Genomic DNA, 25,818 nt, shown 5'->3' with positions numbered 1-25,818 from the left:
TGCAGAGTTCAATTCAAGAAAAGAATCTCAGAGAACTCGGTGGGTTCTTGTGTTTACAGTTTATTTAACGGAAAAGAGATTGGCCTATTGTGGTTTTGATGCCTGCTTTGCCCCGGGATGAGGAGGCTTCCAACATGTCACTTAGAAGAAAAGACAAGGGTTTTCCCTGGTTTCTGACACCAGAGGGGCTTAGGCTTCTTGATCCACAGCAGAGTTTTCTGGGATTTCTTTTTTTAAAGAAAGAGGACTTGTTTGAGGGGTTACTGAGTTGACAGAGGAATGGTTTCCATAGATGGGAACAAAGCGGTTGTCAAAAGCTAGAGGAGTGTGTTCCGGGAGCTGGATGACAGGGCTGGAGGACAGCATCATCCTGTTTTCAGCTTCCATCTGAAGACCCAAGTTACCCATCCTGGGGTGAGTGCCCACCTCAGAAGTCAAATTCTCCCCTCTTAAAGGCATAGTCTGCCCTTCAGGGGTGACTGATATGTTTCTGGAGGGGATAGTCACCTTTTCACGGGCCACAGCCTTCCTTCTAGGGGCCACTGTATTCTGTCTAAGGGTCTCAGTCTGAAAATGGACAGGGGTCATAGTCGTTCCTCCAGGGCTCACAGACTGATGACTCACAGGGGTCACAGACTGATGACCCACAGGGGTCAGGGTCTTTTCCCCAGGGGTCACAGACTGATAACCCACAGAGGTCAGGGTCTTCTGTCCAGTGGTCACAGACTGATGACCCACAGGGGTCAGGGCCTTCTCTCCAGGGGTCATGGACTGATGACCCACAAAAGTCATGGTCGTTGCCCCAGTGATCTCAGTCTTCTCTCCTAGAGCTACAGTGCGCTTTCCAAGGGATACAGTTTCCTTTGTAGGGGTCACAGTTGTACCTCTAGGGGTTATAGTCATATTTTCACACTTTCTGTAGATCTCAGTGACCCCAGCCTCTCCTCCTGGGGGCAAAATCTTACTATCAGTGGTCCATGCCGTGGTCACAGCCAGCCTTTCAGGGTCAGTGCTTGAAGAATTCACAGCAGATGACAGCCAAAATTGTGGCAAAGAAGTTGAACTGAACTCTAGAGAAAATCAACAGAAAAGAATGAGATTCCTACCACTTCATTCTCATCCTATTAATTACTGGCAGAACTAGAACCAATCCAGGGCTGAAGTACCTGCTCCAAAAATTCAGAAGTGTAAGATTTCATACTATACCTACTTGAGGACATAGATGAAATCCCACCAGACCCCACCATGTTCACAGGTCCCAGACACCCACAGGCACTCAGTGGATTTGCTACATTTTCCATGAATGACCCCAGAAAGGAGCCCACCCATTCCTTGTGTTTAAGCCCTCACTTTGACATCTCTGATTGCACCATCAGCAAAACCTTGCCCTCGAGGCATAATTCTAAATAATTACTTAATGAATGCTCAAGGAGAAGCTTCTTATGTCTCTATGTTGTAGGAGGCACCAGGAACAAAGCCAGGGGCAAGAAGGCTAGAGACAGCATGCTGTGAACAATGGGACTGGGGCCCACCTAAAGACTTGACCTGACTGAGCTCCAGTCACATTACCCATAAAATGAAGATTATAAACCATCTGTAAGGAGGCTTCACCTCTTGCATGCTAGCTTCCATTTCCTAATTGCCAGGGTAGCCTCTACTATCAAAAAGAGATATCAAAAGAAAACTAATTCCCTCAGCCCTTGCCCATGAGAGTAAGAGAAAGAGAGAAATAAATAACATATATTGAGTGCTAACTATGAGAATTTTCATTCCATAGCTCACTTAGTTCTTATAATAATGTCATGAGTATACAGATTATTCCCATTTTAGATAGAACAAAGGAAGCTCAAAGAGGTCAAATAAGGGCCAAGTATCCCAACAAAGACTGGAAAATATATTGGCCTGGCAAAGCTTTTTCTCTCCCCTCAGTGTCATGTTGCCTCACCATGGCATTTAGATCTAGCAGAAGTGACTCACCCAGTGCCTAGTTATGCAACTTCCAACCCCAGCTTCTAGGTCACAGCTACTTACCAGCCCGCACCAGGATATCATTCAATACGTAGACAAGGGGGAAAGGGCCAGTGCCACAGAAAGTGCCCCTGACGTCATCCATGTCCAATGTCCACACCATGGCCCCCCCAAAATGCTCTTGCCTTATAAACCATGCCTGTAAAAGTAACAATCAGTCAACCTGCTGTACTTGTCAGTCTCTAGATTGGGTACAATGGCAAAAAACTGAAGATAGTCCCTCAGGAAGCAATGTAGCCAGATGGTTAGGAGTGTAGCCTGCATTTGAATCTAGCTTTTACTGCTTATTAGCTATGGGATCTTGAAAAAGTTATGTAACCATTATGTATCTTAACTGCCTCATTTGTGAAAAAAAAAAAGAGGATAATAACATGTCCAACATGTTTAGACCCAAAAGATTCTTACATGCACATACTACATACAATACGGATGAAGCGTGAAGACACTATGCTAAGTGAAATAAGCCAGGCACAAAATAAGAAACACTGTATGACTCCATTTATGTGTAGTACCTAGAGTAGTCAAATTCACAGAAACAGAAAATAGAATGGTGATTGCCAGGGGATGGGGGAAGGAGGAAGTGGAAGTTACTGTTTAATGGGCACAGGGTTTCCATTCGAGAAGATGAAAAAGTTCTGGAGATGGATGGTGGTGATAATTACACAACAACATGAATGTGTTTAATGCAACTGAATTTCAGACTTTAAAATGGTTAAAATGGTAAATCTTATGTTTTATGTTACATAGGAATGCTACATAAGTTTTCCTAAAGAGTTCCTATGCATAAGGTATTTGGATCAATACCTGGCACATAGTGAATCTTCAATAAAAGTTGGCTACTAACCCTCTGGGTTCCCCACCTCACTAATCACCATTATTATCATATTAAACTGTAGATATTGCTCTACTGTTTAAAATTCATTTCCTTATCTCACAGTGATGCTATAAAATACAGTAGAGCACAAAATATTATATTCTTCCCACAGATGAGAAAATAAAGGCTTTCATCCACACTTTTTAAAACCTCCACTACAACTAAATGGCAGAGCTTAGATTCAAGTCCAGGTTTTATTATTACCTTGCCAGCACTCTCTGTCAAGTCTGATGGAAAAGACGGACTCTATCAGGTCCAAATAGCTGTCTGTGTGCCTTAGCCAAGTCAATTGGCTCCTTTCAGGAGCTGACTTTCCCCAAATGTGAAATAAGACGAAGGAGGAATCCAATCATTAAGTCTGAAACTGTGGAGTTTCTGAGACTTTTATGCTACTTACAAGCTAACAAATTAGTCTGCCAGTTTTGTGTGTATACACACACACACATGCACACACACACACATACTCACATACCCCAACACCCCAGACCTCTGGATCAGAGGACAGAACATTTATTACTCACAGAAAAAAACAAAACAAAATAGCCAGAATAGCACCTTGAGTCAGTTTCCATGTCCCAAGGACAATGTGATGAAGGTCAGATGTTCAATTCACCTGCATATGTAGTGGGGTCTGCGCTACAGAGAAGAACTCTGAAATTATGAGACTCAGAGCTTATATAGAATGGTTGACATATGTGGCCCTCCTCCCTTCCAGAGAGAGGAGAGAACCTGGAATGTAAACAAGTCCTCCCTGGGAAGAGGACTTTTACCATTATTGAAGGTAAGCAAATGGCTCTGGGGGAAAGAGGAAAGCAGCTCTCTATTTTTAGTAAAGCTTGTCTGCTTCCTTTGCCCAGAATCCTCAAACTGTGCAGGAACTCTGAGAAATCCAGGGTATAATTATCTCCCAACAATAATCCCCAAGGTCTCTTTTAACTCTGATATTCTATATCAAAATCCCTTAACCATCCCCACCCTGGCTTCATGTCCCCTCACCTAGTTCTGCAAGTTACAGTAACTGCACCTCAAAGCAAGACTACCCTCTGCTGCTCATCCCAGGGCCTCCCCCAACACAAGGGATCAATCCCCTCTCTGATGTCCTATGGGTCATAGACTTAATTCCATCCAATTGGGTAAATCCATTGAGTCATTAATCTTTCTTGTTTGTGTCTTCCCATTCCCAAACCACAGAGCAAGATCCAAGAGGGGAGCTGCCATGCTCTTTTATCTCTCTCCTCCCCAGCAGGCCTCACCCAGTGTTAATGCACAGAGGAGCTACACAGTGAATCTTCATGAGTGCCTTCCTCTCTGGTGCTTCCCACACAAACTTCCCCCAAAAAACAGCCGACACCTGCCATTTCTGCATCACCGTTAACAGAAGAACTGTGAATTCTCTCTACTTAAGTCTCAATATCCAAGCAGTTGCCACATTCCGACAATTTCTCACCTTTAAACTGCTGCTCCTTCCAACTACCCTAGTCCAGACCCTCATTATCTCATGCTTGGACACCTCTGTGTCCACCCCCAGAGCTCCCAAAATGCCAACTTAGCATTTGGAAAGATCGTATGTGGAGGCATTCTAAAATAGTTTCCAAAGTTTTTCTAAGACCTACTGAATATTGAGGAGTGGAACCATGATTTCTACATGTATCCAGTCTCTCAGGTGATTCCAAAACAGAGGCGGTTTTAGGAACTACTGGAGCATGTCAGTTCTCTTTTAGTTCACTATAAAAACCTGCCAGATTCAACTTCATAAAATACCACTTACATGAAGGGAGGGTGGTGGTCATAGTTTGGCTCTAAAAGTTTGAAAATTAAAGGTCATCCACCTATGGAAACCTGATTTTGCCTTAAAATGTCCACAGGATGAAGACTGAACACTTTTACCAGCATTCAAGTTCCTTTATAAAAAGCCTCTGCTTCACCCAAATTCTTCTTTGAATCTGCTATAAGCTTTCTACACCACTGAGCCTTTCCCCAATGTCATAATCTTCTCCTACTCCTGCTCACTTCCCTCAGGAAGCCCTCCCAGACTTCCTCATTTCTGCTACGTGTCAGTAATATTTACAGAGCATTTACCATGATCTGCTTTGTGTTGGTATTTATCTGCTATGAAATTAGCTGGTCCAAATGGAAAGGAAGAGACCAAAAAGATCATTGAAAAGCTGTAAGAACTGAGAGAACTATTTATTCCCTCAGAATCTAGATTCTTTCTCTTCAGAATAGAGACTTGGAACAGATGGGATTATAAAGCCCCAGTTAGAACTAAAATGTAGGCATGCCTGAAACTCTCCTGGTCTAATCATCCTTACCTTTCACCCTCCACCCAATACACATGCATGCATTGTACAAATAAGGGCCCCATGGAAGCCAGTAGGAAACCATGTGCTGGAGCACGAAAGAACCAGGGTCTCACCTTGTAACTGAAGCTGATGGCATCGTCATAGCCAACCCACTCTTTCCCCTTGTTGGCATACGGGACATACTGATAATCAATCCAGTGCTTCTTCGCTCCCCAGACAAAGGAACAAATCTGCCAAGAGGACCACCAGGTTAGTTCTGGGAAGTGCCATGGAGATAAGCACCAGCAGACAGTTGTTCCTTGCCCAAGGATAAAGAATCCAAGAATCCCTAACCAGCGAATGAGAAGAAGGTAAACCAAAGAGAGAATGGAGAGGAAACTCACAAATGAGTTCCTCTCTATTTTGAATAAATTCCTACTGTTACCCGTTCCTCCCTCTACTGTCCATGATGGAAAAAAGGGAAACAAAGAGTGGATGACACCTTAAGAAACCAAGCCAGGGGTATAATGCCAGTACCAAAATAGTAAGAGTAACATACATGATCCTTGACCAAATCTGTATCTCATTCAAAGTGTTTTCATAAACAAGTCTCTCCTGTTCATTAGATCCCAGCACAGACTGCCCCATATAGGTAGTTCTCAAACTAGCATCTGAACTTCTAGTAGATTTAAAGTTCTTGAAGGCAGGGAGAACTAGGTTGCTACAAATAATTAAGCATTTGAGTGTCCACTGGGTGCCCAGCATTGTGCTAGAAACTATATGCTGCAAAAAAGTAGAGGTATGCAAGCTGTGCTGCAAAAGTTAATGTCTAAGTCATTCCTTTTTTCTTTTGGTGTTTTAAAGGGTCTGTCTATCAAAGCTTCTTTGCCCTTCAAGAACATTGTTTCAACTATGCCAGCACTCATAAAAATACTTCATTGGGTTAGCAGAAAAACACCCTCAACCATCCAGCGCAGAGCAGAGATTGGAGAGACTTGCAGCACCTCCACTACTGCCTAAAGTACTCACCCTGTCCCTCTGTACCTGCTGTCCTCTACCTGGGAAGTCCTTCCCATCTAGTCATTCCTGTCCATCAGGATTTTCCTGTGCTTCAAACTCTGCTCAAACTCTACCTGCTCCATAAGACCTTTCCAGGTCACTGAAGCCACACACTTATGTGGCTTGTACTGCCACCTCTGGTGGTTACATTCCCTTGGAAACATGTCTCTTTCCGCCACCCAATAGCAAGCTTGGTTGACATGAAGATGAAGAGGGTATAGCTGGAGTGGAGAGAAAGAACCTGTAGTAGATAATGTCTTGGAATTGCTTCAAAATCATCTAGTAGTAGGGAGGGAGGGAGTCAGCAGAGATGAGACAAAATTGGCCATGAATTATTAATGATTGAAGCTGAGTGAGTAGTATGTGGGGGAGGTACAGAGGCTATACTATTCTTTTAATTTTGCATATGTTTGAAATTATATATATTGCAAATATTAATGATTTTTATTTAGGCCATACAGAAAGTCAGGGTTTACCTGTATAGCATTTAAGATCCTTTTTTGGGGTGCAATGACACCCTTCCATCCAGATTCCACCAAGTCCTGCATCCCTTACGAAGGACTCAAATAACTTACCCCAAAGAAAAAGTAAATATCCCAGAGAGTGGATTTCCCTTGTACTAATAGACCACCTCTTTGCCCTGTCTACAGCTCTCACCCTTGCCATTGCCCCTTGTCCTGGCCTTTGCTCCAGCTGGGGGTGGGAGAGTCCTAACTGCTAGACAGAGACTGATATTCCCATCACCTCAAAATAAGCCAAGAAGCCTTCTTGCTTGGTGTACTTCCCTGGAGATGCTGGTCCGATCGCTCTGGCCTGCAACCCATTCTTAGAGGCTTTGAGGAGGCGAAAGGTACGTCCATAGGTGGGGATCCCCATGATGAGCTTCTCTGAGGGTGCCCCAAGCTTTCTCCAATAATTCATAGCATATGCCTGCAGGTAAGAAGAATCCAGACTCCCCCTTGTTACTAAGAGCCAATGGCCTGAGCTCAGGGGGGCAGATGTCTGGACCACCTGAGATCTTTCCTTTCCTTACCGAAGATTTGGGGTCTTCAGGCAGAGAGAACAGGGGGCTATTATGTCCTGTGAACCTTTCCCAACTTCCATGTAAGTCATAAGACAAGACATTGATGAAATCCAGGAGTCTGTAAGGGGCAGGAGGAAGAGATATAAAGACTGGGCTAGCCAGGTTTTCAAGTCAGAGCATCACAGCACTGTCTAGCTAACTAGCAGCTAGACATTGGTCACCAGAGCTTCCCTGCTCCTTCTGCCTGTGGGGCCTGCCCAGGCTGTGCTATCCACCTGCCACTGGAACAAACGGCTGGTTAGGAACAGCTGTGTATGAGGAGCTATGCATCCTGAGAGTATCTGTGGAGGTAGGCAGGAGTTAGATGAGAGAAAATACACTCAGGCCTGATATAAATGCTAACAGGCGTCTGCACAAATGGTCATGAGTAAAAGCAGTCTGTTCCATAGCTTGTCTTTCTACAATTCCAGGAGCCATTGAAATCCACCTCCTCTAGAAAGCTTTCATCATTACCAGGTCACAGGGATAAGGGTTTACACAGATTATCTAATTTAATTTTAATCTGGCTAATTCCCTAAGTAGTGTCACTATCTCCATTTCAAAGTTGAAGAAATTGAAACTCAGATGGGTTAACTAATTTGCCTAATGTTGCCCAGTTGGGTGAAGGCAGGACTCCCTCAATCCTGTCTGGCTAAAAGATCAACACTAACACACTCCATGTCCCCTGCGTCTCTCACCCTCTTCCCACATTGAAACCATTCTCTAGCACACTCACACACAAGCACACTCACACACAAGAACATCCCATTTCTCTTTTGGTCTGCATCTGCCTCAGTTTCCTCTTCTGTAAATACTTGATTCTCAAAATTCTAGAAAATATACCTAGAGATGACATGTCCAAAAAGATTTATGTGCTGCTCTTTGTCTAGCTTTTTAACTTTTGCATGAAGAACTGCTCTGAACACTGGGTGTGACTGGGCATTCCTATTTTTGTTTTTGTGACAGTGATTATTAATTCATCCATCTCTGATGCCAGCATCCGCTGCATAGTGTATGTCTACAGATATACTCTAGGTAGAAAGAGGACAGGCCCCTGGGAATCTCTCCTTGTGAGACCCAGCAATAGGCTGTGCAGAAGACTCTACCCGTGCTAACATTGTTGTGGGCAGATATTACATCACCTCCCTCTGAGGTCTAAAGAAACCCTCAGGGTATAATGGAGCTAGCCCTTGTCCCCACCCATGCTCCTCAGTCCAGCCCCAAACTTGCACTGACGTCAGGGCAGGCGCATGGTGAGCTCAAAAACAGTGCTTGGGAAGCTCTGGAGTTCTGAGCTCAAGACACCTGCTTCCCTCCAATGTCCTGCCCCACCAAGGCAATATCCACTCACCTTCCTAGAAAGCGCACATCATAGGATGTTTGGATGATGTGTGGGACCCCAGAAACAGCAGCAGACAGCAGCAGCCTTGGGCGCATGGTGAGCAGTGCCTCCTTCCGGAAGGCAAACAGGAGCTCCTAGGAGGAAAGACAGAAAGACACAGAGAACTGGACAAACAGAAAGGTGGGGCCTGGGGGGAGTGTCATCCAAGAAGCATTTACTGAGCTCCTGAGCCAGGCTCTGGGACACAAAGGTGAGTTGGACATGGGCCATGCCACAGGCTCATGAGACAGGCAGATGAGGGCTGATGTGGTGAATGATTTAATCATGGGGTGGCGAGCAGGCTCAGGAGCACAGAATTCAGACAGACCAGACAGACACTGCCTGAGGGAGTGCAGGGAGCTGCAGAGAGAAGGCATCCCTTAGGCTGGAGGACTGGAGCAAGCCCCAGGTGCAAAGAAAAGAGCAACCTCAGGGAGTTACAGGTATTACCCTCCAGAGGTTCACAGTAAAAGAACATTCTGTCACCCTCTTCTGCCCCTGGACCTGGACTTATGCTCCTCTCCTACCATAAGCCCAGATATATAAAAGTAGAATCATTTCTGGATTCTGGCGCTTCTAGACCAGACTTACTTCAATTAAGAAGAGAAAAGTCCACCGGTCATGCATGGGGCTGCCTCTTAGTCCAGGATATAAGAAGAAAAGGTCAAGACCATCAAAGTCATGTGTCCTCAGAAGGGATATAACTGAAGCGATAAACTTTTCACGGTTGGCAAAAGTGGACAACATAGTGGTGAATCTGCAGGGAGACCAGGGGTAAGGCAAAGAACTCTATCCACAGAATCACAACCTCCTACAAGGCCCCTTGCAAGCTTGGTGCCCTGTGGTGGGCCTGGCAGATGTGGCTGGAGGAAAGGAAGGCAGATCTCCAAAACTCTCCCACCTTCTTACATGCTTCTCCCAGCACCAGGAGCTCAATACCCAGGAGTAGGGAATTCAGGCAGCTAAAAGATGTTGAAAACCATGTACCGCCCCGAGGCCAGATGGCACAGGGAATAACAGGCACAGAACCAAGCATGCAGCCTGGGGTGTGGAGAAATGGCTCAGTCCAGCTCTGCCCCCAAAACATGGTATGCCCACTGGCAAGGCACCGCCCCTCTCTGTGCTGTCTCCTCATAGGTAACTACTCAATTCCCACAACCTGTCCTAGCACTGACATTTTCTATCTGACTGGATTAGGGGAGAGAACGTGAGTCAAGGGCCAGCATGTCCAGAAACATCTATGAGTTAATCTGGGCCTGGGCTGTATAACTTGGCACAAGAGGCCTGTGCTCTGATAAGGGGCTCCTGATCCTGTGTTCTTTTGTTCGTTGTTTGTTTGATATTTTTCTATTTTACTTGTTTTCTCCTCCGTAGTGATGACACTTTGGAAAAATTCTAACTTACTGGACCTGAACTTTAAGCAACTCTGGGGCAGTCCTGAGATGAGCCATGATTAGAAAATTAACCAGACTCATAAATAGACCTGGGTTCCATGGTCAGTTTGCCACCTCCTTGCTGGGCAATCTCTGAGGAATACCTGTGACAAATCTGGCAAGTTCCTTAATACCTGTGACTTGTGCTTTCTGCTCTACCAATTTTGAATACAATCACTTTGTAAAGCTTCCTCCAAGTGTTCACGGGATAATGCATGTACAGCCCTAGCCCAGCATCTGGAGCACAGGGAGTGTTCAGAGATGGGAAGAGGTGAATCTTGGGCTGGGCAGAGCTAGTTCTCACCCCCCTGCCCTGAATCTTTCCTCCATCTTGTAAAGTGCATCCTCACACACTCCCAGCCCACCAGACCTCCCTCTCGTGCATCTCATGCCTTTAAGGCAACAAGGCAAGCACGGCCTCTAACCCAGCCTCAGCCATGAAATAGGGGAGATGTTTCTTCAGAAAATATGAAGGCAGTTTGTCATCTCCACGTTGCCTCATGGAGATTGAAGTGCTAACAAGAGCAGCTGCTACATACTGAACATGTACTATGTGCTGGCACTAAGCTTAGCATTTTGTTATTTCCTTTCCTCTGATCCAACCCTTTGAGGTTGATATCCCTGGATCCACTAATAAAGTGAAGAAACCCGTGAGGTTTGGAAGTTATTCTCATTCTGCACCTGATTCCTCCCCTTGGAGACAAAACCCTTGCCTCTTATGAAAGGTTGAGGAAACAATTATGAGCGCCTCATTTTGTCTCTAATTTTCCCCCAGCCCCTTTCTCACCACCTGCTAGAACTTCCTTGTCTCCCTTGACCCACCATGGAGAAGAGGCCAGGATGTCCCTTGAGTGCAGGGGTCTAAGATTCATGAGTTGGGGAAGTGCTTGCGCTAGCTTTGCTGTCCCCATGGCCAAGCTGCCTTCCCCCTCTGTCTTCACATCTAGCCAGCCTGTTCCACCCTCCCAGGGAAAAGAGAATAACAGCAAAGTCTCACCTTGAGGTGCCAAAGTTCCACCCGCCAATGGACAGTAGTGTTTTCAGCTCTCTGTTCCTATGATGTGGGAGAGAAGGTTGATGAGCTGGGTCCTTCACTCCGGTGGGCAGCTGCTGCCACATTCTTTTGTTTTGCTCATTGGAAGAAAACAGGAAACAGGAGAGATGGGAGGTAAGGAAAGTAAAAGGGGGAAGGTGATAGAAGGAGAGAGATGATGAGCACAGGAGAGAGGAGGAAAGACAGAGAGAATAATCAACCCAAAGGCCATCACAGCCCAACAACTCCAAGGCTGCACAAAGTCTGCCAAACTCGCACATGTCCCCATGATGCTTCCAAAAAAAGAGTAGTCTAAAATGTTTCTCTTTTTCCTATTCAACAAATATTTATTGAGCAATGTCTATGTGCCATTTACTGCTTTAGGCACTTTAGAACAAAGAACAACACAGATAAGCTCCCCACTTTCAGGGAGTTTATAATCTAGTGGCATAGAACTTTTACTCTGCCCATCTATAACCATTAATGCAGTAACAAGCCTTCCCTTGGGCACGGAGAGATCCCAGGAGTTCTGGAGAGGGGAAAATGAAAGCAAACACTTACTGAGCACCAACTCTGTGTGAGACACTGACCTAGCCACTGAGGATACAACGACACAGCAGACACTGCCCCTTCCCCGGAGTAGCTCACCGGTAACAAACGGTAATAAAAACATGAGCATTTGTTGAGCATTTGGGATGTGTAGGCCCACTTTAACAGCATTAGTAACTAAAATCCTCACAACTAGGTTCAAAGGCTGAGTTGGGTTTTGCCAGGCAGAGAAGAGAGAGAAGCACATTCCAGGCAGAGGCAACAGCAACTACAAAAGTAAGGAGGCAGGAAAGAGCTCAAGGTGTCTGTGACAAGGAGTTCTCAAGTTGGGGGTGCTCTGAACCCCTATTTGAGAGGAAGCTAGGACTGGAAGAAATAGAAGAAAGTTGAAGAGTAACAGGAGAAATAGACTGTTATCTTATACCTGTGAAATCTGAAAATACAACCCCCACATCCAATATGAACACACCTCTCCTTTAGTTTGTTGAACTCTGGGTAGAGAATTTTCTCATCCTGGAGATCCTTAGCAACAATCTGATTGTTGTTCATTGAGGCAAAGGCAAATATCAGGTGGGTGCAGAGAAAGGGGTCCAGGTCACGGGGCAAGATCGAGGCGGGGCCTGGCCGACTGTGTGCCCAGTTGGTGAAATAACACACCAGTTTATGGGCAGCACCTGGTAAGGGAGAGCACACATTAGTTGGCAGAAACCAAGGGAGGGGACGGAGCTCAGCTTCCAGAAAGCAATGTGAATGCAGCCCAAGAGACCAGGCCACATTTTCACATCCTCTCTCCCCGGTCCTGAAGTACACCTCAGAACTACATTGAGGTTCTATTCCTCCCCCACTGCTGAGGTCTCAGGAAGAAAAGAATGCCTTGTGAAATCCCGGTCAGAACAGATTCTCAAGTCTGGACCAAGGCACACAGTCAGCGACACAAACAGCAGGTGACCAAAAATCCTCTGAGAAACTGTGTTGGATCAATAATCCCTGTCAGAGGAGCCAGGGCAAGGCGGGCTGCAGGGGACACTCAATGTGGAGGACTTCTCAGCCAGAGACTCTTCCTGGCTCTGGAAGGGAAAACACAGTTTCCTTACCATCGTGGTGTTTCAGCACAAGAACCAGCCCTGCGGGAAACAAAGGGAGAAGTCACACAGAGATTCATACCCTCACCAGAGTGGTATGCCACAGCACACCCTCTGATTAGCAAGAGTGCCCACCAACACAGCACCTTATGCAGATGCAGACACACAAATGGGGACACACACAGCATTCACTCATTTCCTAGTCTCTAAAGTTGGACCAGTGGAGCTAGATGTAAGTTCCTTTTCTTTCTGATAAACATGTGTATATGCTCATGCTTTGCCCAGGGACAACGACGAGTGTCAGAAGTCCCAGAAAAAGCTCAAGGCCAGTGGTTCTCAACCCTGGCTGCAAATTAAGAAGTACTGATATCCTGGCTGGTCATGCAGAGATTCTGACAGAACCGGTTCAAGGTGGAACTCAGGCATTTAACATTTCTAATGTGCCACCAGGTTTGAGAACCACTGCTCTGACCACTTCTCCCTGGGTCCCTCTGACCTCTGACCGTTAACTATGGCCCATCCCATCTCTACCTAATCTAGGCTCTCTGAGTCTCAGGCTGCTCTCTCAGGCACCAGAGAGATGACAAACTCATAAAGCCTGGCACCTCCTGGACTGAGTGACACTGCTGGGACCTGCCACACTCACCAACCCACAGCAACAGCTTCCACATCTCAATGGTCTGATAACTGTGAGGCCAGAGATGGAGCCCTTTATAGGAGCTTCCCTGTGGATAGCGCTGGGACAGCCCAGCTACACATAAACACACACACACACACACACACACACACACACACACACACCAGTGCCAGGATCAGTAATTTATGAGAGTCACAGTGACCCCAGAACCACCTGTCCTCCCTCTCCTACAAAGCAACAGCACCAGGTTGGCACTGAATACCAGGAAGAGGATCTTCCTGGTATTCAGTACCACAGGGACTGAATATGGGGGAGAAACCCCATATGGTAGCAGCAATTCTATTATTAAAAGATTATTGGCTAGGAAGCAGCATAATTTTTTTAAAAAAGTTAAAACCGTAGCTTTGGATTTAGGCTTTGAATCCAAGGTTTGAATTCAAAGTTTGAATCTCAGTGTCACCACTTAGAAGTTTTGTAATCTTGCACAAATTACCTGCCTCTGTGAGCTTCAATTTCCATGCTTGTAAAATGGAGATGACGGCTCAGACTTACCTCATAGAGCTTTATAGAGATCAAAGAGATAATGGGTCAAAAATTGTTAGTTTTGTGCTCGCATATAATAAGGGCTCAGTGAATGGTAGCTATTATTAGGGATGTCAAAAGGGTTGCCCAGCAGAGCAGAGTTCTCAAACTCAAATGACGCTTGCCAGGCAGGTAATGTAAATGGATGGCATAGATGCAATAAAACAGCTCTCTCTATTTTATTAGAAAAGTAACAGTTCATGCCCAGTGATGTACATCAACTGACATGAAGCCTCTTGGTCAGGAGACAACAGAGATCAGTATAAAGAGGGACAGCACTCTGAGCAGCTGCTAATGGTTTCCCTGCAGGGAAACAGACCCAGTGTTGCTGGATCCTTCAGTTTCTCAGGCGAAGGCAAAACCTGAATTTTTATGAGTCAACAATATTTGAGTCAGTATATGAGCCAATTGTGAGGATGTGTCATGAACCTCAAGAATATGATGGATACAATTCTGGACATCTAAGAGCCAGTTTTTAAAATATGCAACAACAGGAGTATGAAAGATTCAAAAAAATACCGTTTTTATTACCAGACTGCAAGCCAGATGCTTTTATGATTCATCAGTTTTCTTTCTCCGCTACAGAGGGTCTTGGACCCTATGCCCACCTTCACAGAGACTGATGCTACTCAGGTATTAACCAGATGTCAATATAATCCACAACACAGGGAAATAATGACTAGTGGTCAAATTCATATAACATCTATCCTTCATTTCCAGTATGAAGAAACCAGGAAAGTCATTGTTTTAAATCAGCAGTTTGCTTAGATATGACGGAATAAAAGCAACAAATTGCATAGAATGTTTGGAGTATTTCACTGAAACTCTGGGAAAGCCTGATGGAATACCCCACCCAACCCAGACTATGCCTCCTTTTCTTCATCCATCTTTGCCTTCCTTTATGTATTCAACAAATAATTACTGAGCATATGCCATGCCCTGCTCGGCACTTGAAACAGTTTCTGCTTTCAAGGAGCTTATGATTTAGTGAACAGATTGATCATATCCCTAGAGCTAGAGTATGTGTCTCTTTCTTGGAGAAGTAGCATGATGAGTGCAGTGAGGAAAACATGAGTTTTGTTGCCAAAATGATTTCAGATCCAATTCCCACTCTGTACCATCACTGAGGCAACTTGGGTCCCACTTGCATGCTCAATGCCACCATCCATTCCTTGGACTAATATTAACCTGAATTAGGAGATAATTAGGCCTCCTGAGACCAACACCGGATCATGCTTGGCAATAACTTTTACCATTGGTTAGACCACCCCTGGTACATTTTCTGACTACAATGACCATGCTCTTGTTCCCCCATTCCTAGCCCTTGTGCCCTCATTCTTGTAACAGGGTCTGGTCCCTGCTTTGACTTCTTTTCCTGTTCTACAAACTGCTGGCACCACAGTTGGTTCCTAGGGCCTGGGTCTTCTGACTCTGTCTGCTAGGTTCCTCATATCCTACAGCCTAAAGGCCTCCTGTCTTTTAAGACCTCTTTGATGTGGAATGCCTACCTTCCTCCACTTCTGAGCCTCCTCCCACAGTATCCCCTGCCCCTCAAGATTTCACATCAGAGATTGCCCACTAGGCTGTGACCTTCCACCGAAACTCCTAATAGGGGCACTAGCGGCTAATGCTGTACCTAACACAGAAGACAAATTGGCCTGCCAATTTGAACTTAATTCATCTGCACCTGAGTCATCCTCTGGATTCCTATTCTGCTGCATTGAGCATGGCTAGATCTCAGACCTGACCCCTCTGTGCCTTGCAAAAATGACTGATGATGCTCAGAATGCCAAGATATAACAATGGATGCCCAGGAATGACCTCTGCATAATGCAGGGATGACCGTGCCAAAGAGCTGGCAACTATGCCTCTATATGTTCAGCGGATGATGAATAGTAAAATGCTGAATGGGGATTATGTTGAAAATCAGTGTGTCATGTCGCTCTGTGTGTTCTCAATCCTTTTCCTTCAGTTCTTGCTGTCAAAAAAAAAATTACAACCATTGCTTTTTATCTTTACCCAACCACCCGGATACTTAGACAATATCCCTCCCTAGTGCTTAGCCTGTACTCATGAAGTTAGAAATGACTATTTGCAAATGTCCTTTACTGAGTAACTGAAGAAATCCCTGCAGCAGTGTGACACCTCTCACATTTTACAACAATTATCAAGATGAAGGCAAGATCAAAGATGTGAAGTGCTTTGGTTTTAACAGAGCATTTGGCCAAATACTTCATGATACCTATGTGAATGAATTAGAGAAGTATGACTTAAACAAAATCAGTTGGTTGAATAATAAAAAAAAAAATCCAAAGAATATTGACTACAGATCACTGTAAACTTGAAGGGAAGACTCTTTTCTAGTCAGTTACCACATCTTTAAAGTGAAGGGAGTGTTCCAATATTTGGTGTAAAAGATGATTTTTGGATGTGCATGAGGGATTTTTAAAAATATTTAATGTGTTTATTTTAATGTATAGTAGGAAAATGAATATTATCATATAAACCTATACTTTCATGGATCTTATTTAAGTTTAAAAATTGAGGAAATTCAAAAAAGAATATTTGTAATAAAATAGTAAAGGTAGTGCTATTTGTTTAATGTCTTTAGAGGTCATATAGCCAATATCGCAATCCTAAATATAAAATCTTGTAACCTAGCAATTTCACTTCTAGAAATGTATCATGCCCAAGTACCCAAAGAAACAATGTTCATTGCAGCTTTATTTGTAACAGCAAAATACCAAAAACAAAACAAAAATCCTAACTGATTAAATGACATCGTTAGGAGATGGCTAAAGGTGTTATTGCACATCCATGCAATGGCCTTTTTCCTTCTAAGCCAGTGATTCTCAACTGGGCACAATTTTGCCCAATCTAGCAATGTCTGAAGATACTTTGGTTGTCACAACAGTGGAAGAAGGTATGCCATAGTACCTAATGGGTAGAAGCCAGGGATGCTGCTAACCCTCCTTCGATGCACAAGACAGCCCTCCACAATGAAGTATATTCAGTGCAGAGGGTCCTTGACTTATGATGCGATTACATCTCGATAAACCCATTGTAAGTTGAAAATATTAATGTCTCTGAGAACCCATGGACACAGGGAGGGGAACATCACAAACTGGGGCCTGTCGGCAGGTTGGGGGCAAGGGGAGGGAGAGCATTAGGACAAATACCTAATGCATGCGGGGCTTAAAACCTAGATGACAGGTTGACAGGTGCAGCAAACCACCATGGCACATGTATATCTATGCATCATACCTGCATGTTCTGTACATGTATCCCAGAACTTAAAGTAAAATAAAAAATATTAATGTTTTCAACTAACCACTATTTTATCAGGATGTAACTCCATCATAAGTTGATGAACAAACTGACAACACTTTTTTTGTTGTTGTTGTTTTGTTTTTTTGTTTTTGTTTTTGTTTTTTTTTTGCATTGTTGTAGAGTTGAAAAATCGTAGGTTGAACCATCAGAAGTCAGGGACCGCCTGTACTGATAATTTAATAGTGCCAAGGGTGAGAGACACTGGTTTAAGCAGAATTGCTTTTTTGTGGTCGTCAGTTCTTATTCTTTTCATTCCAACAGAAGTTTGACAGTGTGTTACTACTTAAACCCTTATAACACTAGATTTAAAAATTAAACTGTTTCATCTATTACAAAGCAAGCTTTTTTAGTGAAGGATTCATGATTGATCCACCTTTGTTGCCCCAGATCCAATGGTTAAATGGTCTGTCTTTGGAATGAATGAGCTGAGAAAAAGAATAGCCAAAGAGGTGGGCACACCCCAGCTTAGAAACAGGCAGATTTGGGTTACTAATTGAGAAACTTTGGACAACATATTTGAAAAGTAGCAATAATGACACTTTTCTTGAAAGGTTTTAAAAAATAGAGATTATAAATGTAAACTGTCTGATTCATGGTAGGCACTCATAGCAGTGACTGTTGTTATTGCTGCTAATGGTTATTATCATTGGCAGTGAGATCAATAACTAACAACATTGAACTAATTGCTCAACAGGTTTAACTAATAGATCCTTAAGGTCCTTTCCTACTCTAACATTCTGTGGCATAGTCCTGAAAGCAATTCATTCATTCATTCATTTTTCTAACTTATTCAACAAATACTTACTTTCTACTCTAATGGAGCAAGCAAAAACTAAAATCACAAAAATTTAAAATATAAGCACGTAACTTAGATGTTAGAGACTCCCTGCTCCTCAGTGGTCTGATTACACTCTGCCTGTAATCCCAGCCCCACCCCTTGTGTCAGCCCAAAGTGTCCCCGATAATCCAGCAAATTCTCAAGAATTCCTCCTTATGTTCTTCTCTACTTCTGTGCTCCTGCATCCTTGGGTATAGACTGTTTTTCTACAAAGCTTCCTGGTGCATGACTTAACCTTTTTACTGGACTCTATAAGAAATCCTTACACATGAAGTTCTTGGTAGTTTTTACTAAAAACATAGGGGTGAGGGGTGCCTGTGAAGTGTCACATCCCCTAATGCAAAGACTTCACCAACTCCTGGCCCCTCTCAGCTATCCCAGTGTTCTCTCCCATTCCAGAGTCCCTGAAAAACTCCTCCCTTGTTTGCTACAGTTTAGTTCTAACCAGACCCCAAAATGCTTGGGTTTTCACTATCTATACCCAAGACAGATGTTAGGGTACTTTCTCTAATAAATCCAAAGAGGAATTCCAATAGCAACTGTTACTATAGTTACCTTTTCCTATTTACTTATATTTTGTATAAGTATGATTAAGAAAACATGCAGGATGTACTGTTTGGGAAGAACATGGTTTAGAAACTTCTTTACCATGGAAGGTATCCGGGCAGGAAAGGGAAACAATCAAAAGGATATTCTAGGAAGATGCTTATAGACAAGTAAAAGAAGGAATGGAGCAGAGACCCACTGGATGGCAGGAAGGGGGCAGGGTGCCAAACCATCTTGAGTTTATCTTTTCCCACCTTCCCAGTGCTGTGCCCTTGCTCATGGTGACTGATTCCCAATTCAAAAAGGTGCAGCTCTACGGTGGCTGTCCTCTGTATGCTGGAGATAATGGTAGGAATAGATGCAAGGGAATCAGTTCCCTGATCAATCAGATACAAGCTAGGCAGTGACCACAATAAACCCCATAAGAAAGAAATGATAGTCATGGGCCAGACGCAGGGCTCACACCTGTAATCCCAGCACTTTGGGAGGACGAGGTGAAAGGACCACTTGAGCCCAGGAGTTCAAGATCAGCCTGAACAACATAGAGAGACCCTCGTCTCTACAAAGAGTTTTTTAAAAAATTAGCTGGGTATGTTGGCACATGTCTGTGGTCCCAACTATTTGGGAGGCTGAGGTGGGAGAATCACTTGAGCCCAGCAGTTCAAGGCTGCAGTGAGCTGTGATTGTGCCACTGCATTCCAGGCTGGGTGACAGGGCAAGATTCTGTCTCAAATAAATAAGTTAATTAAACTAAATATAAAGAAATGATAATCATGGTGTTTTGACCTATAAGAATTTGTAATGATGACTAATTGATGGTAAGGTCCCAAGAAATGAAATAAATGAGCAGCCTACTAAGGTGCAGCTAGACATAGATAGGTGGAAAATTTCTAGGTCTACAAGACAGAAACCTAACCCAGATTACTATAGAAGGGATTCATAGCTTTTTACCCAGTTCCCAGATCTAAGCTAGTTCACAGTCCTGGAGCCACTTAACTATGAGGAAGCTGGGTCCTTCTGAGAAGGGATCCTGCAATGTAGCCATAGGTATGCATTCTGAATTTTCACTCAAGCTTTCCCCAGAGATAGTGTGGGCTGCATGACTTCACACTGGGAAAAAGAAATGCCTAGACTATGCAGGGGCATTAGATACTGTCTCTAAATTTACACTGATTCTCAGAGACTGGAAACACCAATGTGCCTAACATGTCACTGGGGGCTTATAAATTTCAAAGGGTAAATGAAGTCTTGGCCTGAGTCCATCTAAGCAGCATTACCACGGACTTATTATGTGATTCTTCCCAAGTCCCAGAATGTATACTGGGAATAGATATCAGTAACAAGCAGAGTCCTTACGTTATTTCCCTGGCCTCTGGTAGGAGGACTGTTATGGCAGGAAGAGTCAGGCAGAAACCTCTGGAGTTGCATATATGTATGCGTGTGTGTGTTGTGTGTGTTTTAAACTTTATAGTTTAAAAAAATAGTAAAACAAAACAACACTACTACGTCCCTAGAGGAATTGCAGAAATAATGCTACCATCAAAAACTTGAGAAATGCAGAGTGATGATTCTTACCACATCATCCCTTAATTCACCTAATTGGCTGGTGTGAAAACCAGACAAATTCTGAAGAATTACAGTTGATAATCAGGTTGTGCTGCCAATCACAACTACAATTCCAGATGTGCTGTTCTTTAATGGAGCAAAATGACATAGCCCCTTGCACTTGACATACAGCTACTGACCTGCTTTATCTTCCATTCCAATCATTAAGGAATTTGGGGAAACTGCACTTGTATGGTAGGGACACGAGTATACTTTTATTAATACCATCTTGCCCCAGGACTGTGTCAACTCTTCCACTTTTTGGTATAATATAGTCCAAAGGGAACTTAAATTTCTTAGTAGCCCACAAAACATTATATTGGTCCACTGTATTAATGCCACTATGCCTTAAATCAGGGAGAATATACGGTGTCATCTCTCCCAAGGCCAAAATGCATAGCTGCAATTAAGAACCAAGGGGTAGGAACAGAAGTTGCCTTTTTTACTATTATATCTAATAATTCACTTGAAGAGTTGTTGCTTCTTATTCAGTAGTCCTGGCTAAGTAGGCTTGAAGATTCTAGCATTAAATGAGGAATGTTTCACCCAGTGCAGTTATGGTCTCAATGAATTAGAAGCTAAGGCTACCTCTTGGCCATCTGGGGCTCCTTAGGCCACTGGAAAAAAAAAATGTAAAGAAAGAAGCCATTGCACCAGTTGGGGTAATTGATCCCAATTACCAGGGGGGAATTGAGTTGCTGCTACACAACCAGAGAAAGGACTGTGTTTGCAACTCTGGGGACTCACTGGGACATCTTCACTACTCCCTTGCCCAGTAATTCCCACGACGGAAAGCTGCAGAAACCCAATAAAGAGTAAATCACTAAGAACTCAGACACCGCACACAGGTTTGGTCATCTCACCAAGGTTCTCAGAGGGTGAGGGGAACCTGGACGAGGGGTTCTCAGAGGGTGAGGGGAACCCAACGTCGAATGGATGGTGGGAAAAGATGGCCATGATACTTACTTAGGCTGTATGACCATTTACGAGTAGGAACTCTAACAGCTATATTTCGTTACTTGTTTTTCTCTTCTCACTTTTCTACTGCTGCTTTATATGGACACTAATGATACCTAATCCTTTAGGTTTAAGATGGAAGCACGAACAAATGGTTATCACCCCATAATGATAAAATAGTTGATGGGACTCTAAGCATCTCTTGTGTTAAGGACATGAAATTTCACCTATATTAAGGACAAGAGAGGGTGATAAGGGGCAAAAAGGTAGACTAAACATATTTTCCAACTGCCCTTCTATTAGTATTTCCCATCTTTCTCCACCTTCCTTGCTGCCCCTGAAAGTCTGTCTGTTTGGGCTACATCAAATGGGCTCTGTTGGGTTCAGCCTGACGGAAGAGTAGAGGAAGGGAGGACAGAAATCAGCGTATTCATTCTCCTGGATCACCCCGTGATGTGGCATCAAGGTAACTCTATCTCTTGATAAAAGTCACTGCTGCTCTCAAAGCAGATGCTCTACAAAACTATCTTTTCTTCCAGTTTCAGGTAACCGCTCCCTTCCCTTGCCCTTGGGCACTAGCCCTTTGGTTCTCCTACACCATTTCCAAACCTTTCTAATTAGTCCCCTTATAAATAAACCCTCCGAAACTATATTGAGTGTACCATTTGCTTGTTGTGATAACTCATTACATGTCTATCAAATAATCATGTTGTATACCTTGAATAGACACAATGTTTGTCAACTGATTTTTTATTTTGAGACTGTTTCACTCCTGTCGCCCAGGCTAGAGTGCAAAGACCCAATCTTGGCTCACTGCAACCTCTGCCTCCCAGGCTCAAGTGATTCTCCTGCCTCTGCCTCCTGCGTAGCTGGAACTACAGGCACACGCAACCATGCCCGACTTTTGTATTTTTTGTAGAGGTGGGGTTTCACCATGTTGCCCAGGCTGGTCTCGAATTCCTGAGCTCAAGTGATATGTCCACCTTGGCCTCCAAAAGTGCTGGGATTACAGGTGTGAGTCACTACACCTGGCCTAATTATTACTTTTTAAATTTAATCTAAATGTTAAGCAGGGAAAATTTATCACTTTGATGACTGGGATATGAACCCTTGTTTTCTACGAATCTTTACTTTTGGTTAGCACCTGAACACTTAATTCCATCCTGTCTCTCTAGACTAAGTCGCTGAATACAGGAAAACTGTATCTGTCTTGCTCACTACCAAACCACGAAATGCCTAACAGCTTCTGACACACCATAGCTTCTCACTACTGAGTATTTCTGTCTGGTTTCTGACCCATCTGGAATTCTCAAAAAGTAATCTAAGTCAGTGCTTCCCAAACTTTAATATGCATGAGTCACGTAGGAAGCTTTTGAAAATGTAAATTCTGACTCAGTAGATCTGGACATTCTGTATTTCTAGCAAGTTCCAGGATATGCAAATGCTACCAGTTTATAGAACACATTTTGAGGAACAAGTTAACACCTTATAAAATTAAGCCAGAACCCCCCTCCAAAAAAAAAAAAAAACAAATATTGTATGCTCCCACTTACATATATGTCTAGAATAGTCAAATTTATAGTAACGAAGATGAATGGTGATTGCCAGGGTCTTGAGGAAGGGGAGTTACTATTTAATAAGTAGTTTCAGTTTGGGATGATGAAAAAGTTTTGGAGATCGAAGTGCTGAAAGCTGCACAAAAATGCAAATGAACTTAATGCCACTGAACTGTACACTTAAAAAGTTAAAATGACAAATTTTACATTAAAAAAAAAAAAGACTTTAAAAACTCAAACAAGGCCCAAGTTGACCTTGCTTCAAGGAGTCCGCCACAACAGGTCCAGGGACGGTTGTGCACGCAGAGCCTGTCTTACCTGCCTCCAGGTGCCTAGATCAAAGGTTGCATTAATGCTAACTCTGCCAAGCAAACTGCAGTTGGATAATGGTCTTAAAAGGTCTCATACATCAGTTCTACTCAGAGGATTTCTGAGACAAGCTGCAGAAACTACAGAACATGAAGCTAATTTAGGCTGTATATAAAAAGTGCATTTTCTAATCTAAACAATTTTCATGACTTAGCTGACACTCCAGATAAGAGTTACTACCAGAATGGAAAATTAGTTTGCAACTGAAATTCCTAATGCTTACAACGTGGTGCCTCCCAAAGTGAAATGCTTGACTGGAATCTGGTACCTCATGATCACAAGGACAGGTGAACTATAGCTATATCCACTGAAGGCACTTTCAACCAGTGACACTGGCTGGGCTTTCACCAGAATGTTAAAGGATGTTGTTTGGGAATTAAATTCCTTATTATATTTTGAACTTTGATGGTCCATCCATTACATATTGAAGCTGCAGAACATCATTTGTGAAACAAGGAGTTTCCACAGTAAGTAGAATGCTACTATATTAAATGTTGTACCAGATGATAAAAGATTATGGGATCACTAATTGTGTCACAACTTGTTTTAAGTTGTCTCTACAACTTAAAACAAGAGCTAACCTTTCTTCTCAGATGCTCACAGCTCCCTCAGTTCCCTGGATTGCAGTAGTCCTGTGATCACTCAGTGAGACCAAAACTCCAGAAATGCCTATCTTTGGAGAACTAAAAAAGAAAATGTGTTTGGGGTCCCAGAGTTGTCTGCTTACCTTGTTTACTCTTCCAAAACTGTATCATGTGAACTGTTGATGAAGTTTTTGAGAAATTTCAATTAACTCAAAATTGAGACTACAGCTTGCTTATCCTTTTTTGAAACAAAATCAATTTCACAACTGATTCTAATGTGTTCAGTGTGACCATTACTCATGCTGTCCAAATGCAACGAGAATCTGCCTCTTAATAATCAGAGCTCTTTACTTTCAGGTCTAGATGTGGCAAGAAGTTTTGGAGTCCTCTGAAGTCCAATCTGATTTTTAAAATCTCCTGTCCTTTCTCACATGCTATCTGGAGGAAACATGGCTGGAGGCCCAGAGCAGTTAGAGCTTGGGTGTTTTTGCTGCTGTAATATGATTGTGAAGCAGTAAGTAAGGTCCATATAGCTATTTATTAAAGAACCAGTCTCCAACTGTCCTGTTGGGAAGGAGAGACACCTTGAAAATTAGCCCAATGTCTGATGCCACCTGAAATCATAGGCAAGCCTTCTTCAGTATTCCTTGTGGTTCTGAGCACCATCCAAGGGGTGAGCCTCATAGCTCTTGGTGGACCAGAGAACAGCCGTGGAAGAGTAGGTTTGATTAGTGGACTTCAGAGTAAGGATGTAGATAGGGAAATGGGTTTACTCTAATGTTTAGACATTTTAACCAATGAAATTAAATGCAAAATATTTGTATATTTTTAAACAAATAGATTGATCTCATTTCAGCCTGTCATCAGCTCTGCACTCACTCTACTAGAACTATCCTCAAGTGAAGGACCTAGCAAATCATCCCATATGTGACAGTACCATTTCTAATTATTCTGTGGTCATCTTTTACTTTAAACTATCTTCTTTGTTCACTGCAACATATACATTTACCCAAAATTGTGCTGGTTGTTCTTCCTACTGTATTTGATAACGTTTATAAATATCTTGGTGGTGGTCACTGATAGATGTGAATCACTCTCATCAGCACAGATCTATCTGAACCAAAACATTTTTTTACAATAAAATATGGTCCTTCAAAAACCATGCTTTCTGGTCGGGCACAGTGGCTCATGCCTGTAATCTCAGCACTTTGGGAGGCCAAGGCGGGCAGATCACCTGAGGTCAGGAGTTCGAGACCAGCCTGGCTAACAGAGTGAAACACTGTCTCTACTAAACACACAAAAATTAGCTGGGCATGGTGGTGGCCGCCTGTAATCCCAGCTACTCAAGAGGCTGAGACAGGAGAATTGCTTGAACCCAGGAGGCGAAGGTTGCAGTGAGCCAAGATCATGCCACTGCACGCTAGCCTGGGCAGCAAGAGTGAAACTCCATCTCAAAAAAAGAAAAAAAAAAACCTATGCTTCCCTTCCATATTGTAACCACCTTGACACATACACACATTTCCTTCCTTATCTCTTTCACTGAGTTTTTTCTCCATCATTCTTAAGTCCAGGAAGAAAAGGGCTATGCAAATTCCTACTCACCTCAAGCTCCCCCACCCCTTACTTTCTCTAAGTGTCCATAAAATTAAAGTTTTATCTTTGAGAGGCAGAACTTAAGTGATTGTACCTACCCATTCTATTTCAAGATCACACAACTACAAATTCCCATGTTTTACTCAAGGGTAATCATGTCAAGGGTGAAGCATGGAAGCTTTACTGAGAAATATTTTGCCCATATTCCTTCAGACTTTCCCAGTTTCATAATGTGATTTTTACCTAAATTGAACCTGCAAAGCTCAAAAGTACATAATTGATTATATTTAGTTTCAATATAATCAGTAATTGATCCATGACTCCTAACTGGCAATATCCACTCCACCAACCCAAGAATAAATGTTTACCTTAAGTTCTAACTAGCTACTTTGGGAAGCTGGGGAAGCACAGGAAAAATAATGGGCTACAAGACCAAC

General features: G+C 43.2%; 1 protein-coding gene across 1 annotated transcript; it reads right to left on the bottom strand.

Annotated features, from left to right (window-relative positions):
• Positions 1 to 40: 40 nt before the first annotated feature.
• On the bottom strand, positions 41 to 25,767 carry OVGP1 (oviductal glycoprotein 1). The gene is made up of 10 exons (XM_009246382.3): positions 12,797 to 25,767; positions 12,172 to 12,376; positions 11,118 to 11,174; positions 9,279 to 9,444; positions 8,658 to 8,782; positions 7,277 to 7,385; positions 6,988 to 7,173; positions 5,319 to 5,435; positions 2,032 to 2,167; positions 41 to 1,070 (listed from the first exon to the last, which is right to left on the bottom strand). Exons 2-10 carry the CDS (start codon positions 12,249 to 12,251, stop codon positions 190 to 192), a joined length of 1,857 nt encoding a protein of 618 aa, XP_009244657.2. The 5' UTR covers positions 12,252 to 12,376; positions 12,797 to 25,767; the 3' UTR covers positions 41 to 189.
• Positions 25,768 to 25,818: the final 51 nt, after the last annotated feature.

This window comes from Pongo abelii, chromosome 1 (genome assembly GCF_028885655.2).
Source record: "Pongo abelii isolate AG06213 chromosome 1, NHGRI_mPonAbe1-v2.0_pri, whole genome shotgun sequence".
Taxonomy (NCBI): Eukaryota; Metazoa; Chordata; class Mammalia; order Primates; family Hominidae; genus Pongo; species Pongo abelii.
This window is presented reverse-complemented; position numbering and strand designations above follow the sequence as displayed.